Source organism: Canis lupus, chromosome 30, assembly GCF_003254725.2.
Source record: "Canis lupus dingo isolate Sandy chromosome 30, ASM325472v2, whole genome shotgun sequence".
Classification (NCBI taxonomy): Eukaryota; Metazoa; Chordata; class Mammalia; order Carnivora; family Canidae; genus Canis; species Canis lupus.
Window position 1 is genome coordinate 31,702,040 of NC_064272.1, and position 17,669 is coordinate 31,719,708.

Genomic DNA, 17,669 nt, shown 5'->3' on the forward strand with positions numbered 1-17,669 from the left:
CCCCATAAACTCCCATTTTCTCATCTTGAACACTTGCAAGGCCACCTAGCTGTGCTTTTGCTCCAGGCTGCACTTTAAGCTGAAATGTATTACCTGCCCAGGAAACTGCATTTTAAGTAATAGCCACCATTTCTGAGTGCTCCTCCATGCTGGGCATGGTGGTAAGTACAATATACACAAATTAGCTCATGTAATCTTCACAGTAACCCTACAAGTTAAATACTGTTACCACTTTCATTTGATATTTGGGGAAACAGAGGCAAAGTGGTTAAATAACTTGCCCAAAAGCACACAGCTACAAGTCAAACTCAGCCAGTCAAGTTTTAATCTTTATTCTACGGTACCCCCAGGTACTTTGAGGATGATGACTTTGACCTGCTCCTGAGGAGTAGATCTGGGACCCAGCCAAAACCTGCTTCCTTGATGACCAAGGAATTTGCTAGAGAAATTTCTCTGCCTTGGTCTGGGAATAGAAGTAAAAAAATCAAGCTACTCAGTAAGAGACTATATTACTCAAGGCTTAGAACAAGAAGAGAAGCTGGTTCTTCCCCCCTCCAGGCTTATTGAGAAAGAACTGACAAATAATGTTGTATAAGTATAAGGTGTCCAATGTGATGACTTGATACACATATATACTATACTGTGAAATGATATCATCCATCATCTCACATAATTACCTTTTATATGAGTGTGTGTGTTGTGAGAACATTACTCTCAGGGCACTTGGGGGGCTCAGTCCATTGAGCATCTGCCTTCAGCTAAGGTTATGATCCCGGTTCAAACCTTGCATTGGGCTCCCCACTTAGCTGGGAGTATGCTTCTCCCTCTCTCATAAATAAATAAACAAACAAACAAATAAATAAAATCTTTAAAAAAATCTACTCTCTAGAGCTGGTACTTTTAAAGATGGAAAATTACTTCAATTAAACTGTAACCTCCTTTGAGGACACGGATAGTACCAAATCTGGTAAGAATCCAATATAGTTACTATTGGTTGATGTGTATGTGGTTAATGACCTTTTTTTTTTTTTTCCAAGATTTTATTTATTTATGAGAGAGAGAGAGAGAGGGAGAAGTAGGCTCCATGCAGGGAGCCCAATATGGAACTCGATCCCAGGTCTCCAGGATCACGCCCTGGGCTGAAGTCAGCGCTAAACCGCTGAGCCCCCTGGGCTGCCCTGGTTAATGACTTTTAATAACAGTTTGGTAAGGACCCATGTAATTGAGTTAGGCTGTGTCAAGTTAATTTAAATAATGAAATACCACATACCTCATTTGGCTACATTTGTAGAGCACTCTTCTTTTTAGCCATCAAAGATATCTCCCCAGATCTCTTCAGGTAGAATTTATTTTCCCTTCCCTAGATCATTATTGTATGCTTTTAAAGTTTGACGAGCTATGCCTTGAATTTACTGAGCCACATCAAAGAACAGTTGAATAAATAAAAAGATATATCATATTCTTGAAAAGGAAAAATGATTATAATAAGAATGCCAGTTGTTTCCAAATTAATATTTATATCTAGTGTAATTCCAATCAAAATTCTTATGGGTTTTATTTGGTTTGTATAGAATATTAATTCTTTTCAACTTGCCAGCGTTCATCATCTGGAAAAATAAATGGGCAAAAGCTTCAGGTTTTTTTTTTCCTAAAGAAGATTAATGAAGGTAAATTTTTCAGACAACTTGTTAAAACATATGATAACATTAACATAATTATAATAGCATCCTATGGGTAGAAAAATTAACAGATCAATGGAATAAGAAACTGAGCACAGATATTGAACTGAGTGTAAAAAAATAGCTTTGAATGTAGGAAAGGTGACACTGTAAGTTTGTGGGAAAGTGAGGGTCGGTTAGATGTGTGGTGCCAAGTCACTGGACTAATGATTTGGGAAGAGAGCATTCAGTTAAGTCCTGACTTTACATCCTAACCCAAAGAAAACTCCTGATGGATTAAAGGAGAGAAAGATGTTAAAAAAGAAAAAAATAATAAGAAAACCATAAAAGGAGAACTAGTTTTCAAATTAGCCAAAGGAAGATGTTTTTTAAACACCATAACCTCACGTGATATTAACAGCCTGCCTTATAAGAAAAACCCATATATTGGATCCCAATCCTAGATCGGTCCCTAACTTCTATGTGATCTGGGGGCAAACCACTTATCCTTCTTGGGCCTTAGTTTGTTCACGGGTAAATTTAGGGCATTGGATTACACCATCCCTAAGACTTCTTCCAGTTCTGATAACCTATCATTCTGATTCTGAGCAAAATCAATTTCCTTTGCTTCCCTTCCTTTCCTTTTTCTGACCACCAATAATATGGTGGGAAAACAGAAGAGCAGACCAAGTGAAACTGTTTTCTCTTCTGATGGTGGAAACAAAATTCACAGAAGGTATTGATGTTTTTCCCTTTGCAATGACACATTTCATAAAGCATCTATTGAGTGACTAGGGTGTACCTGACCTTGCCCTCATGACTATTATGTGTTACCACTTTTAACACTCAGAGTGTGTCAGAGAGATCCTGTCTCCCATTTTACGGATATGAAACTCAGGGCATAGAGGCTAAGATATATGACTAAGCCCTAACATTAATATGTACCTTACTCAGAATTTGGGCCTGTATTTACTTTTGACAGTCTGATTCAGAGTCTAGGAAAATTATCTCAAGGGAAATTGTGAAAAGGACAGGGTCTTACACACACACACACACACACAACACACTACTAAGATGACTGAATGCTCTTCCTTACAAATCAGCTTCTCTACTAATGAATAATGTTGTATTTTTAAAGTGGGCTGAATTTGTATTGGGGGTTAATGCCATCATTGACTTAAGCAAAAATACCTGAACGGGACACACTCCTAGCCTGCTCTCAGGTTTGCTTGGGCTTCTCTTCTGTAGAGTTTACCGATACAGCATAGAAATTATGGCAAAGCCCAGTGGAGTCGTTGAAGTAAAAGTCTCAATACTGCTCAGGAAGGGATGCCAAATTAAATAAAGAGAGCCCCCAGCAGTTCTGCAGCTGTGTGCCAACCCAGCTGCTGGTATGAGGTAAATGAGGACCGAACTCCTTCTCACTTGTGACCCTTGCCGGTATTTAAACAACAATGCCTGGAGACTGGCACACTGTTCTAAAATAAGGCAATGCATCTCAAGAGCAAAAATAGTTAAACTACATGATAAACCCACTCACAAAGTTTTTCTTAGGTTTTCACCTTTCAGACCACCATTTAAACTCATTTCCTAAAAATAAAATAAAAAAATAAACTCACTTCCTCTCATGGGCTCCTGGCGAAGGTTGAGATGTTATATTCCATCTACGTATTAATTTGTAATACGCAGCCCTAAGTTTACAGGAGGAAAATGGCATAGAACCTAGAGGTCCTCCAGTTGCTGTCTTTTCATATCTTGTGACAATGTTTGAGCGGTGCCGTGGTATAATATTCACCAAAATGCAAAAGTCACAAGTGTAAGCAACTCAAGTCATTCTTTATTCTTGTATGATATATAACAGACGTGTAGATGAAATCCCAGGGCTTTATTGGTCTCTTGTAATCGCTTTTCTAGAATGTTTAAATTTCTACTGGAATGCTACAGAGAAATGCTATTAGATATAAAGAGGAAAAATAGCAACAAGAAGTAGACTTCTATTTGACTCCACTGAAAAAACCCAGAGTCCAGTGTGTTTCAAGCTCCTCTGAGGAAACATTTTATGTAAAACCAGGTTATCCCTTATCTTTACCCTCTGCAGAATGGTCTCATATTAATGAATCACAGCAATTACTGCTGTTAGGTATATCCTAATCCTTTGGTCAGTTTTTTTTTTTTTTCCCAAACTGCATTCCAAAAAATACTGGCTCCTTGGAATGCAAATAGGTGTTCCATGAAAGTAGAGTTTTATGGCCGCATAGAAGTGGGAAACGTGAGGTTGAAGAGAGTCAGGCTGACCTCCATACGGTTAGGCTGCTTAGAGTCATTGACTCCATACTGGAGTGCACCATGAATCTTCACCGGGAGCACAGTCCCTGCGGTGAAAAGTGTTACCCCAACATCCTCTGACCCTTTTCTACAGAAGAGCTCATAGAACCATATTCAGAGGAAGGCACTTTGGGAAGCTTTGCTTAAATGCTTTGTTTTAACTATTTTCGATGGGAAAGTGTTTAGACAATACTACATATTTTTCTTTCTTAGTCACATTTTACTGGAATTTAGTATTTTCTTGGAGGCTTTGGGACATAACAACAAGCTTAACTCTTTTATGTGTGATGTGCTGTATGGTGCTTGTGAGGTGTGCATATGCTCATACCTCAGACTTCTGTGTGATCAAAGTAATATTTCCTCTGGGGTCTCCTCCATGGTCATCTCTACTCACCTCATTCTTTGAGTCTGTTCCCAATGCCATGGTCACTTCTGCTACTGACTCCCCTGGCCTCATCCTAAGACCCTTTCCAGTTCTGAGAAGTGTAACCCTCTGTGTGCCTTATCTGTCCTCACTCCCTCCTTCCTTTCTTCTCCCTTCCTTCCCTTTCTCTTTTACTTTCAATATTGGTAAATTTCTGCTTTCTCTTTTTCTCTCTCACTCTTGCTGGGATTTACCAATTGAATTCATCTTTTCTAAGAATCACTTTAAGCTTCATTTCTCTAATTTTTTTCTCTATTATATATTTTCTATTCCATTGATTTCTCCTCTTACCTGTTTTTATTCTCTTCCTCTTATTTATTTTGAGTTTATTTTACTCTTCTTTTTTATTTCAAAGCTTTTAAAGGTAGAATCAGATGATTGATTTTTGGCCTTTCTTCTGTTCTAATGTAAACACTTAGACTGATAATTCCCTCTCAGCAGTGTTCCAGCTATGTCCCACAAATTCTCAAATGTTGCATTTTTATTATCATTCAGTTCAAAATTCCCCTAGTGATTTTTTTCTTTGACTCATGAGTTATATAGAAGGGTGTTGTCTTAGTTTTCTCATTCTTATTGAATTCTGATTTAATTCCATCAAGATCAGAGAACATACTCTGTAAGATTTAAATTTTTTGAAAGTTGATTGAGACTGATTTTATGGTCCAGGATATAATTCATTTTGGTGAATGTTCCATGTACATTAGAAAGGAATGTGTATCCTACAGTTGTTGGTTGTAGTGTTCTATAAATATCAATTAGGTCAAGATGGCTGATGGTAATATTGAGATCTTCTATATCCTTATTAAGTTCTTAAAATCTCTTTGTTCTACAAATTACTCAGGGGAGATTTCTAAACCTTCAACTCTGAAAACTTGTCTATTTCTTCTTTTAGTTCTGATGATTTTTGTTTCATGTATTTTGTGTTAATGTTATTAAAGACATATATGTTTATGATTTTTAATGTTTTGTTGGCTAATTGACCCTTTTATTAGTCTTTCTCTATAAGTCCTTGTCTTAAAGTCTACTTTGTCTGATATTAATATAGCCACTCCCTCTTTCTTTTGCTGTCTGCTTACATGGTATATCAATCCTTTGTTGTTGTTACTTCAACTTGTGTCTTTAAAATTAAAATTCATCTTGGGGTGCCTAGGTGGCTTGGTCAGTTAAGCATCTGACTCTTGATATTGGTTCATGTTATGATCTCAGGGTTGTGAGATTGAACCCCATGTCAGGCTCTGCCCTGGGCATGAAGTATGCTTAAGATTCTTAGTCCCTCTGCCCCTCCCCATTGTGTATATGTGTTTGCTCACTTACTCTCCCTAAAAATATAAATAAAATAAAATAAAATAAAATAAAATAAAATAAAATAAAATAAATAAAATAAAAATTCACTTCCTATGGTAGCATATAGTTTTATCTTTGGTTAAAATCCAGTCTGATAGGGCAGCCCTGGTGGCTCAGCGGTTTAGCACTGCCTACAGCCTAGGGCGTGATCCCAGAGACCCAGGATCGAGTCCTACGTCGGGCTCCCTGTGTGGAGCCTGCTTCTCCCTCTGCCTGTCTCTCTGACTCTCTATCTCTTTGTGTCTCTCATGAATAAATAAATAAAATCTTTTTTAAAAAATCCAGTCTGATAATCTCTGCTTTTTAATTAAAGTGTTTAATCCATTTTTATTTAATGCAATTATTAACATAGTTTGATATAGGACAACTATTTTTCTACTTATTTTCTATTTTTACCATCTCTTTTTTGTTCCTTTTTTGTCTGGCCTAACTTAGGGTTATATGATTAAAAATTTATTTTAATAGTCTGTCTTACTTTTTTTTTCTTACTGACTTTTAAACTATATCTCTTTTGTGTTATTTTTAGTGGTTCCTCTATGAATTACAATATACATCCATCCCCAACTTATTAGAGTTTCTGCAGAATTAATATTGCACCAGTTCACGTACAATGTAAAGTATTTGCAATTTCATTTGTGCTATTGTCCCAATCCTTTGTGGTATTGTCATGTGACTCATACATATTGTAAACTTCACAGTATGTTATAATTTTTGCCTTGAATAGTCGATTGTCTTTCAGAGAAATTAAGGGAGAAAAACACATAGTATTTTATATTTACCATAGACATCTAAGTTTCCATCTTGTGTCATTTTCTGTTCACCTAAAAAACTTCCGATAGGGATGCCTGGGTGGCTCTATGGTTGAGCGTCTGCCTTTGGCCCAGGTTGTGATCTCGAGGTCCTGGGATCAAGTCCCACATCAGGCTCCCCATAGGGAGTCTGCTTCTCCCTCTGCCTGTGTCTTTGCCTCTCTGTGTCTCTCATGAAAAAATAAATAAAATCTTAAAAATAAATAAATAAATAAATAAATAAATAAATAAATAAATAAATAAAATAAATAAATAACTTCCTTTAAACATTTCTTGCCTGCTTAATGCAATGTAACACAGGCCTGCTGGTGACTCATTGTTTTCTTTTGAAAAAAGGAAAAAAATCTTTATATTGCTTTTACATAGAATTGTGGGTTGCCAGGGTGTTTTTTTTTTTTCATTCAATGCTTTAAAGTTCCTTTGTTTCTAATAAGTCAGCCATCATTTGGATCATTGATTCTCTATAGATAATGGATATGATTTTTTTTTTTTCCTGGCTGCTTTCAAGTTTTTTCTTTGTTTAGCTTCCAGGGGGTTGATTATGTTGAGTCTATGTGTCGTTTTCTTTGTGTTTATCCTGCTTGAGGTTCATTGAGCTTCTAGGATCATCTGTGAGTTTATGTTTTCCAGAAAACTGGGAGACATTTGGCCATTATTTCTTTAAATATTTTCCTCCACATTTCTCTCTCTCCACTCTTTCTAGGACTTCAATCACATACAAATTTACAGCATGATATTTTCTTGTAGGTTACTGAAGATCTATTCCTTTTTAAATGTCTTTTTTTCTTTCTGTTCTTCAGATTAGATAATATCTGTTGATCTTTTTCAAGTTCACTCCCTTTCCTTTTGCCCATTTCAATCTGCTGTCAAGCCTACCCAACAAGCTTTTCATTTTGCAAATTCTACTTTTTAATTCTAAAATTTCCATTTGGTTCTTTTTCTATAGTTTTCATTTCTCTACCAAGATTTTCCATCTGTTAATTCATTCATGATCATATTTCCTTTAAGGTCTTTAACATATGTATAATAACAGCTTTCAAGTCTTTATCTGCTAATTCTACCCTCTGAATCATCTTGAAGTCTCTGCCATAACTGCCATTCTTTCAGGCTGTCTCAATTCTGTGAATTCAGTTATGAAATGTATCCAGGAACAAATCCTTCATATAAAATTCATCTTATTGATAGATAAAAATATACCTATTGTACAGAAGATAAAATGGAGACTCAGAGAAGCTAAATGACTTACCCCAGCACATTTCTAATTAAATGACAGAGCTAGGGCTGAAATCTAGTACACTAAGCCCATGATTTTTGCTTTTATGCTATAGATGCCTCTCAAGGGAGTTTTTCTTCAGCTCCAAGAATGCTGGTAATCCTTAGTCTGAGAGAAAGTGAGGCTCCTACTGTATCTGTGTGAAGTGACACTGAGAAAGGAGATAGAGTGATAGAGCTTTACTGTGAGGATAGGAGTAGGGCTGGTGACCTGAGTTGTTTGGCTTGAAAGTTTCAAAAACTCAGGAAGCAAAAAAATATAGTAAAAAGCACTGGCCCATGAAGCAGTGATGTGCCCTTTTAGTTCTCCCTCTATTGGGCAGATTAGGTGTGTATCCTAGCTATGTTCCCTTCCCAATCTTTAGTACGCCACTCATAATATGGGAAGGAGGGCTGGGGCAGGATTGCAGAATATGGCTGTGCAGGTTTCAACTCACCAGAAGATTCTGGAGCAGAGTAGAGGGGTATGATATAGCTCCAGTCCTCACCCCTCCCTCCCCCTCAGAAATATTCTCTGAAATACAGAAATACTGAAAAACAGAAATACTATTGGTAAATTATCAAAATATTGAGATTCTCAGAAATACTATAAAATCTGTAGAGAAGACAAGCAAGCAAGCATCCTTGTATATTTTTATTTTTGACTAGGGGACTTGAGAGAAAGAGGTGAAATTGGAAGGTAAATAACATGTCGAATTCTTCCAGAGAGAAATGACATCTTCAGAATTCTACTGAAATGATCCAAAACCCCTGGGACTGGAGGGAGGGAGGACAAAATACAGCAGGCCTGTAGGATGTAGGATGTTCATCAGAATATCAGGAGGGGGAGGAGAGCCTACAAATTTTTAAAGACTGTATATATCCTGAAACGGAGGCTTCCTTGACCCAGGCCCTCAGGTAACAGAAAGATGGAGAACACCCAGAATATTCAGTTCAAATGTGTTGCTGGAAAAGAAAACACACTGGTAGCAGACAACAGGGAATGAGATGCTACATCAGAGTAAGCAGACTGTCGGGGCAGAGCTGCCCAAGAATGTACAATGGGGAGAGAAATGATATGGCCACTGTACTGATTTATTATATACCACCCAGTATTTCACCCAGAGCTAACAAAAGAAAGGGAGAGGAGGAGGGAGGGACAACCATGGGCTGCAAAAGACAAAGCCTAACCCAGAAAAAAAAAATAACTCAAGGAACAGAAGGAATTTTCTCACAATTTCTTCACATTATAGCACAGCTTGATAGGAACATAAATTAAGTAAAACTAGAGCTTAGCCATGAGATGATAAAATAGCAGAATGAGATAAAAAGGGAGGTTGCTGGCATAAGGAAACACATTGAATACCAAAATACTTTATGGAACTAATAAATAAACTATAAATAGGAAGAACAGAACAGACACTGCTGAACACTGAAATATAGGCATGGAGAAAAGACTGTAAGCACAGCAAATGTAAAGGAAAAAGACAAAGGAAATTAATTAGAAGCTAATAGATATGCATAGTAGTTTGTTACAGACTAAGCTGCTGTAACAAAAAGATCTGAAAATATAATGCCATAAATAGATTAGTTTATTTCTCACTCACAAAACAGTCCACAGGTGAGAAGTTTAAGGTTAGTAGAACAGGTCTGCTCCATGATAGGGAGCATAACCCAGAGAGGGTTCTGGATGCTGTCTCATCTCATTCTTGTGGTTACAGACACTCTCATTCCAGTGGTTGAAGCTGGCTCCTCTCTACACCCATGTTTTCACCCACAAGAAGGATAAAGAGAGTTCAGGGCAGGCATTCTAAGAAGATGGCCCAGATGTTATACTTATCACTGCTGCTTATGTCTTACTGGTCTGAATTTGGTCACATGACCACATTTAGCTACCAGAGATACTGGGAAATGTAGTCTGAACTGGATAGATGTGTGCTCAGCTAGAAGATTTCTATTCTAAAATGAACCAGGAGAGAATGAATAGTTAGGTACCACAACTTAAAAGATAAAAATAAGCCATTTTAAGTGTCATTTAATGACACTTGGTGTCTCTAAAACAGGAAACCCAGAAAATGAAAGAGAAAATGTATCCAGTGATATAATGGGAAAAAAAATTCCAGAATGAAGAAAGAATGAAATCTACAGGTAGAAAGCACTAATTCCCAGGAAAATTTGATGAAGAGTATTACATCAAAGTATTTTCAAGTTAAACATGTGGATTTCAGGGGCACCTGGGTGGCTCAGTGGTTTAGCATCTGCCTTTGGCTCAGGTCGTGATTCTGGGATCCTGACATCGAGTCCTGCATCGGGCTCCCCAGAGGGAGCCTGCTTCTCCTTCTGCCTCTCTCTCTCTCTCTCTCTCTCTGTGTGTGTGTGTCTCATGAATAAATAAAATCTTAAAAAAAAAAAAACAAAAAACACTTGGACTTCAAAAACAAAGAATGTTTTAGACATCCAGGCAGAAAGAGAAGTTACCAACAAGGGGTAAAGAATCAGATTGGCATCAGATTTCACAATATTCATCATAGAAGACAATGAGTCAGTGTCTACAAAATTTTGAGGAAAGAGAGGATGACCCCAGATATCATTCAAGTATAAATACCCACGAGCACTTCTTGGAAAGGACTGCTTGATAACCCAAAGCAGGCAATTAAGAAATCAATCAAAATAGGGGCTTCTGGGTGGCTCAGTTTGTTGAGCATCTGACTTTTTATTTCAGTTCAGGTCATGATTTCAGGGTAATAAGATTGAGCCCTGCATCGGGCTCTACTCAGTATGGAGTCTACTCAAGATTCTCTCCTCTCCTTCTGCCCCTCCCCCTGCTCATACTTTCTCTCTTTCTCTCTCTCAAAAATGAAGAAAAAAAAAAACAAAACAGCCAAACCATAAGAGACTCTTAACTCTAAGAGACAAACTGAGTATTGCTGGAGGAGAGGTGGGTGAGGGGATGAGGTAACTGGGTGTTGGCTATTAAGGAGGGCATGTGATGTAATGAGCACTGGATGTTATAAGCAACTGATGAATCACTAAATTCTACTCCTGAAACTAATAATACACTATATGTCAAGTAATTCTAAATAAAATTTTAAAAATAAATCAATAAATTAAATCTTCAAAAAAGTCAATCAAAATAAGGAACTAGCATAGAGAAGCCATGACACTGGATCCATTTACACATAGGATGAATACTAAATAACCCTAGCAATTATAGTTTCAAAACAATGCAGATATTATAAATCTGGACAACATAAAAATAATAATATAATAAAAAATTGGAAGGTGAGGGGTAGCAAGAGAGTTTTAATGTTCTCATCCTTTGAAGATGGGATATATTATTCAAATTTAAAACATTTTTTTAAAAAAACCTAAATGTTTTTCATAATCATTTTTATTTAATTATAGGGTAATAGTCCATAAACAACTGCCTGAGGGCTGACCACCTGTTTTTGCACATAAAGTTTCATTAGAACACAGCTCCACTATTTGTTTACATATTGTCTATGCTACTTTCTGGCTATAACAGATCAGAACAGCCTAAAATATTTACTGTCTGGCCCTTTAAAAAAAGTCACCAGCCCTTGCAGAGGAATCTTTTTCAACTCACAGGAATCTTGTGGTAAAGAAATATTAACTTGAGGTTTAATAATTTGTTGAGTTCAATTCAGTCTTTTCCCCTCATATTAAATTCATGTTAAAAATTAAGTTTAATAATGGAATATAAATCCTATTTTTATAAACTGATGTATTAATCATTCCAAAGATATCAGAAATAATGGATCACCTGATTTCTTAAACTTTCATCTTTGTGTTTTTGTGCATTAATTGGAATCTTTATAAAATGAGCATATATCATTTTTTACCAGAATCATAAAATAGAATGGTTTTTCTATTTGAAAACACTAGAAGCAAATATACCAAATTATTAACAATGATTAATTCTGGCTGGCAGGAATGTGATTGCTGTTTTCCTTTTTAAGCTTTTGCTATTTTTTTAAAGTTTAAAAAACAATTAAGCTGTTATAGAAGGTTGAGGCACTAAGCGACAGAGTTTTGGAAACAGTAATGACATGCCAGATATAAAGAACATTGTTCTATTTCTATGATAGTCCATATCGTGTTATACAAACTACAGAGCATGGTTCCAGCCTGAAATACAAAGATGACATAAAGGAGAAGCCAGAAACAGATATTTGACTTCTGTTAGGCAATCGGCACATTCCTAAAGCTGGTTTCTTTAGTTTGCATTAACCTACCGCTCGGTTTCATCCCCCGCCCTCCCCTCCTGGTACACACACCATACTCCAGCCACACTGAGTTCCTCACCTTCCATGAAGTCTTCATGCGTCCATATGCTAGTCTGCTCTGTCGCCACTATTCTTTTTCCCAATAATTGCATCCTCTTCTCCATGTGATATGATTCAATGCTTCTTTTAAGACAGAATTTAAATATCACTTCCTGCAGTCCGCCTCAACTGTGGCTGCACATCAGAATCACCTGGAGAGCATTATAAAAATGCTGAAGCCCAGGCTCCAGCCCAGCCATTTGGGTTTATTCGCCCAGAGTTGGGGCCCAGGCAGCAGTATTTTTATTTTTATTTTTTATTTTTTTATTTTTTTTTATTGGAGTTCAATCTGCCAACATATAGCATAACGTCCAGTGCTCAGCAGCAGTATTTTTAAAAAGCTCCCTGAGAGATTCTAACATACAGCTTGGGTCTTGAAGTCTTCTGCAATGCCAGGATGCAGAGTTAATTACTCCCTCCTCCGCATTCCCATTGCCCTTAACTTTTCCATTCCTCATGAAGCCTAACGCCGATCGCATTAAAGTTAGTGTTATATAATAAGTGCTCAGTAAATGCTGAAGGTTGTTACATGCCTTCTCCCTCCAAGCAAGCAAATGCAAAGGTGGTTGTCCTTCCCAGGGGAGCAGACAGCAGAACGGGCTCATGTTTCACATCCAATAACACTGCGTGCCGGATTTATTTCTATAATCCCAAGAGGATGTCAACTCCCAAGTGTAACCGTCTTCTCCATGCCCCTACACACACACACACACACACACACACAGACACACAGACACACATACACACACATCTTGAGTCTGGCTTTTACATTGTTGAGATAGCTGCAATTGAAACAGCTTTAATTTTCTGTTAAAATTAACAGAAACCAGCATTACGCATGTGCTGACTTCCCGACAGAACTGGAATATCATCTGCTTTGCACCCTCTCCTTTGTGTCATACTTTGCATTGTGTTTTATGTCGGATCCTGCTACTCTGGCTTTCAAGAGTAGGTTGTCAGGTATACTTTGTCAAAGGCTTTCAGAAAATCCAGATAAATGATGCTCTGTGCCCTGAAACTGCCAATCTGTATTTTACGTCTTCGCAATGCTTGACAATTTTATTCAAGTGGAATCCTTCTTTCTTCCTCTGATTTACCTTTGCCTCCCTGACCCTGACATCAATCAGACAAGTGGAGACCCTTCCATTTTTGCTACTGAAAATCAGCTATGTACATGCCATGTCTGCAGAACATGGTAGTGTTCACCTTGGGTGATTAGGAGGTCCTGCAGGCCACTTGGGTCTGGAGGTGAGGTGGGGTGAGGAGTGCTGGGGATGGGACAGAGACCAAGGTGGATCAGCAAGATGGAAGTTCCATAATAACACCACGTGCACACGACAGCTCATGGCACTCCTCTTTCCTCCTCCAACTCACCTAGAAGGCAGGAGATTGTGCTTCTACTCTTTCCTGTTTAAAAAAAAAAACAACAACAACCCTACTTATAGTCCTTTTAAACTGTCCTCACCAAATGCTTGGTGTTCACAGGATGGTGGCTGCTTACAGTTTCCCTTAAACCCCACATCCTTAGTTCATACAGGCATTTTTCAGCTAACATTTATTTGGAGAAGTGACTTTTCTCCCCTCACCTCCCCCCCCACCCAGGCTTGATGAAATTTTTCTTTTCCCATGACCTTAAGGAGCAATAAGGTGTGGTACAACAGAGTCCAATGGCAAATTTCACTAATGTAAAATCAAATTAATCTTAAAATTGATAATCTGTGTATTTCTTGGGTACTGTGCGACCTTAAACAAATCTACTATCAGTCTTGGTTTTTTTATTAGCTAAAGGGCAAATTGTTGTCTAATTCCTTTAGAAGTTATACAGATTAATTAATGTTTGGAAAATGATTTGAAAATTTAAATCAGTCTATAAATACCAAGCAGCTACATCTTCCCTGCTAGGAGGGCCCAGGTAATTCATAACCTCTTCTAATAAAGGTAAAAATAGTGTACTGGAGCCATACAATTAAATGTGATTTATATGCAATATACATATTAGTCTTTAAAAGCTAGAAGCAATTCATATTTCATAACTATAATAAAAGCATTTAATGACTTTAGAAAAGGTAATCATCTACTGTAACTGATCTAGATATCAAGTCTCTAACTCTCTCTGAGGTTTTCAGGAGTCCACTCAAAGTTCATTTTCAACCTATTAATGTTGACTGATACATTTATCTTTTTTTAAAATCTTTTTGGTTTGTTTGTTTGTTTTAGGGGTATGTGGGGAGTGGTAGTAGGAGAGGGAGACTCTTAAGTGGGGGCTTAATCTCACAATGCTAAGATCATGCCAGGAGCTGAAATGAACAGTCAGACGCTTAACAGACTGAGCCACTCAGGCAACCTGATACATCTATCTTGAAATTCTTCCAGTTTGCTTGGTTTATTTTTACTCTTACAACTCTAATGTGCATTTCCTGGGAAATTTGCCTGTACAAAACTTTGCTGTATTCAAAATCTCTTCTGTCAAGATTTAGCACTTTTATATCATAGTCATTAAAATTGAACAAAATCTTAATAGTTTCCTTATTAACTACTATAGTGACTTTGCATAGTGGAAATCACAACATGTTAATTGGATTTAATTAACTATTTTAAATTACACAAACTCCTGACAGTAGACAATAGCACAGGGTCCTCACGAGCAATAAAATTGGAGCTGCTATTGCTACTTTATTAAAACTTAATGAAACTATTCATAATCTTATTTATTGTTTACAAGAAAACTGTGTTCATTTTGAAAGCAAAACTGCCTGCTGAAAACAAATTTTTGATTGTCTAGGTGAAGGTTCAGAAGTTAATAAAAGGGTCTACAATAGCCAACCTCACGGTTCCACCAACTTCTCACCGCACAGATCCCTACTTCACCCCCATACCTGTCCCACAAGCAGATGCCAGGAAAGGTTAGTGATTCAATGACCATTTTATGTGCTTAGGAATCTATGGGAAAGAGCATTGAGGTGGGATAGGGAGTTTGAATTCGGGCTCAGCCACTAACTCTCCTAGGTGACCTCAAACAAGTTGGGGTCTTCACTCTGGCCTGAATTTGCTCCTCTGTAAATCAGAAGGTTGGACTAGACAACAAGTAGAGTCCCTTCCACCTCTAAAGCCCATCATTTAAATAAATAAATAAATAACCCATCATTCCAGAGATTTACTATTGATTTAGATGTTGATGGTATTACGTGTTTAAATTATTATTGTGTTTACATGGTATTACTAGAATTTTTCAAGCTTCTGAGCAGATAGTTTCTGATGCTATTCTGGTAGCATTTAAAAATTTATTTTAATATACTAGTATGCAAAAATATGAAGCCAGAATTAATGAAAATGGCATTTAAACCATTTAAATTCTACTGTTCAGGAAACCAGTGGATTTCTAGTTTTTAAACAAAAGGTCATATCATCTTCATCCCAGTATCCCCAGCGTCCAGAGCCATGTTGGTTCAATGAATAAGCAAATGAAAGAGTAAGTAAATTACTAAGGACTGAGTGTTGTATCACCCTTTCTACTTCTCCCTGCTACTTAATTTAATTGGCTGAAGAGTTGAAAAATGCCTAAGTGGATTCCCTTTTGTATCTCAAATATAACCAAGGGAGATAGTCTTTAATTATTCCCATCTCACTTTCTATCTGTTGTTTGGAATAGTTTGGACCTAAAGTTGCTTCCCAAAGGTTCTCTTGGTCCTTGGAGATTTAAAGTTCTCCATCTTGTCTGCTCTGTTTACTGACCTGCTGCTGGAGAAATAGCAGAACTCAAGAGAACCCAGCATCATTATAAGCTCCTTAATGGGTGAAGCTCACAACTATAACTATTACTTTTTCTAGTTATAAACCATATTGTTCAGAAATCTTTGTGACATATGATTTTACTTAGTTTACATCTTTACTCCCTGCGACTATGGAATGACTCCAGCAGAATTCTTGCTTTAATAACATCTTACATTCTTCCTGAATCAAATTAAGATGAATGAAATAGTGAATGAATGCATCAATCAATCAATATCCACCTTAGCAATAGATATAATGAAAAAACTGATGCAAAACAAAGGTGAATCTAGAACCATGGCAACTTGACCCAGAAAAAAAATCATTTTCATCCCTCAATTATCACCAGAGAACAGATGGCCTACCATAATATTTGTATTTAATCAGCCAATTAATCAACATATATTTATTGAGTACTCACCATGTGTCTGGTACTGTGCAAGGTAACAGAAGCATCAGGAAAGCACAAGCCACAGAAATGTAAATACAGTGTCTAGAATTTTACATGTTCCCAATGCCCTTAACTGTCATCTCAGGTTCACACAAGTCCAGCAAGAGGTAAAGGACTGACAACACCCAGAAGAGAGAGTTGTTTTGGAAAATGCAGGACAAACTTCCTGACTTTTTCTCGAGTTACCTTGCTACATCCAAAAAAGAAAACAAACTCTTTTTTTTTTTTTTTTTTAATGGTTAAGAATATATGTCTCACAGTACCCAAACCAAACTTTCAGGCTGAGTGTGACCTTAGACAAGCTGTTCTCTGGTCGCGATTGATTAATCAACTCCAAACTCTACAAACAAGGCAGACCTGACCTGGACTTTCCCTTCATTCTCTGCTGTTTCCTCTACCCTCTGCCATATGAGCCTACCCTCTGCTCCTCACTAGGCCAAGCACATTTTCAGATGGGCCTTCTCAAGTGTCTCTATTTCTGTCCAGAAAAGTCACTTCCTTAAGCACCTGTCTTTTCCTTCATAGATGATTATAATTTGTAATTATATATTTATTGTGAGTTTATTTCATGTCTTTGAACATGAGGCTCCATGAGTTCTCTCTGGCTCACCACTGCACCCCCAGCCTCCAGAATAGTTCCTGCCACATAACAAGCAATTAACAAATATCAGTTGAATGAATGAACATCTATCTAATCCCTAATCCCTTCAACTGGAAAGTAAACGTGTTATGAAAGTTTAATGAGACAATGGTGTTAAGGGATAATTTCCCAAAACAGGTGGGGATCCCTGGGTGGCTCAGCGGCTTAGAGCCTGCCTTCGGCCTGGGGCATGATCCTGGAGACCCGGGATTGAGTCCCATGGTTCCTCCGTGGATCCTGCTTCTCCCTCTGCCTCTGTCTTTGCGTCTCTCTCTCTCTCTCTCTCTGTGTCTCTCATGAATAAAAAATAAAGTCTTTAAAAAAAAATTTCCCAAAACAGGTAAAATTATGGATGTCATACAAACATAAAATGAACACATGTCAAAGATTTTATTTATTTAACTTGTAAATTAAAAGAGAGATCTGTAGGGGTATCTGAGTGACTCAATCAGTTAAGGATCCAACTCTTGGTTTTGGCTCAGGTCATGATCTCTTGGGTCTTAAGATCAAGACTCAGGTTGGGCTCCAAGTTCAACAGGGAATCTGCTTGAAGACTCTCTCCCTCTGCCCCTCCCCCCGCTTATACTCTCTCTCTCAAATAAATAAATAAATAAATCTTTCTCTAAAAGAGAGAGAGAAAGATCTGTAAGATG

At 37.4% G+C, this 17,669-nt stretch overlaps 1 protein-coding gene across 22 annotated transcripts in view; it reads left to right on the forward strand.

The window, feature by feature from the left end:
* The window catches only part of IQCH (IQ motif containing H), a 214,018-nt gene that overhangs the window by 47,065 nt on the left and 149,284 nt on the right, over positions 1-17,669 (forward strand). For 19 of the 22 annotated variants that reach the window (XM_025472384.3, XM_035708685.2, XM_049104104.1 and 16 more), the window contains one exon: positions 14,940-15,060. The exons of the other annotated variants lie outside the window; for them this stretch is intronic. In XM_025472384.3, coding sequence (XP_025328169.1) covers positions 14,940-15,060 — 121 coding nt within the window. Of the gene's footprint in view, positions 1-14,939; positions 15,061-17,669 lie in introns of those variants that run through there. 22 annotated transcript variants of the gene reach the window in all.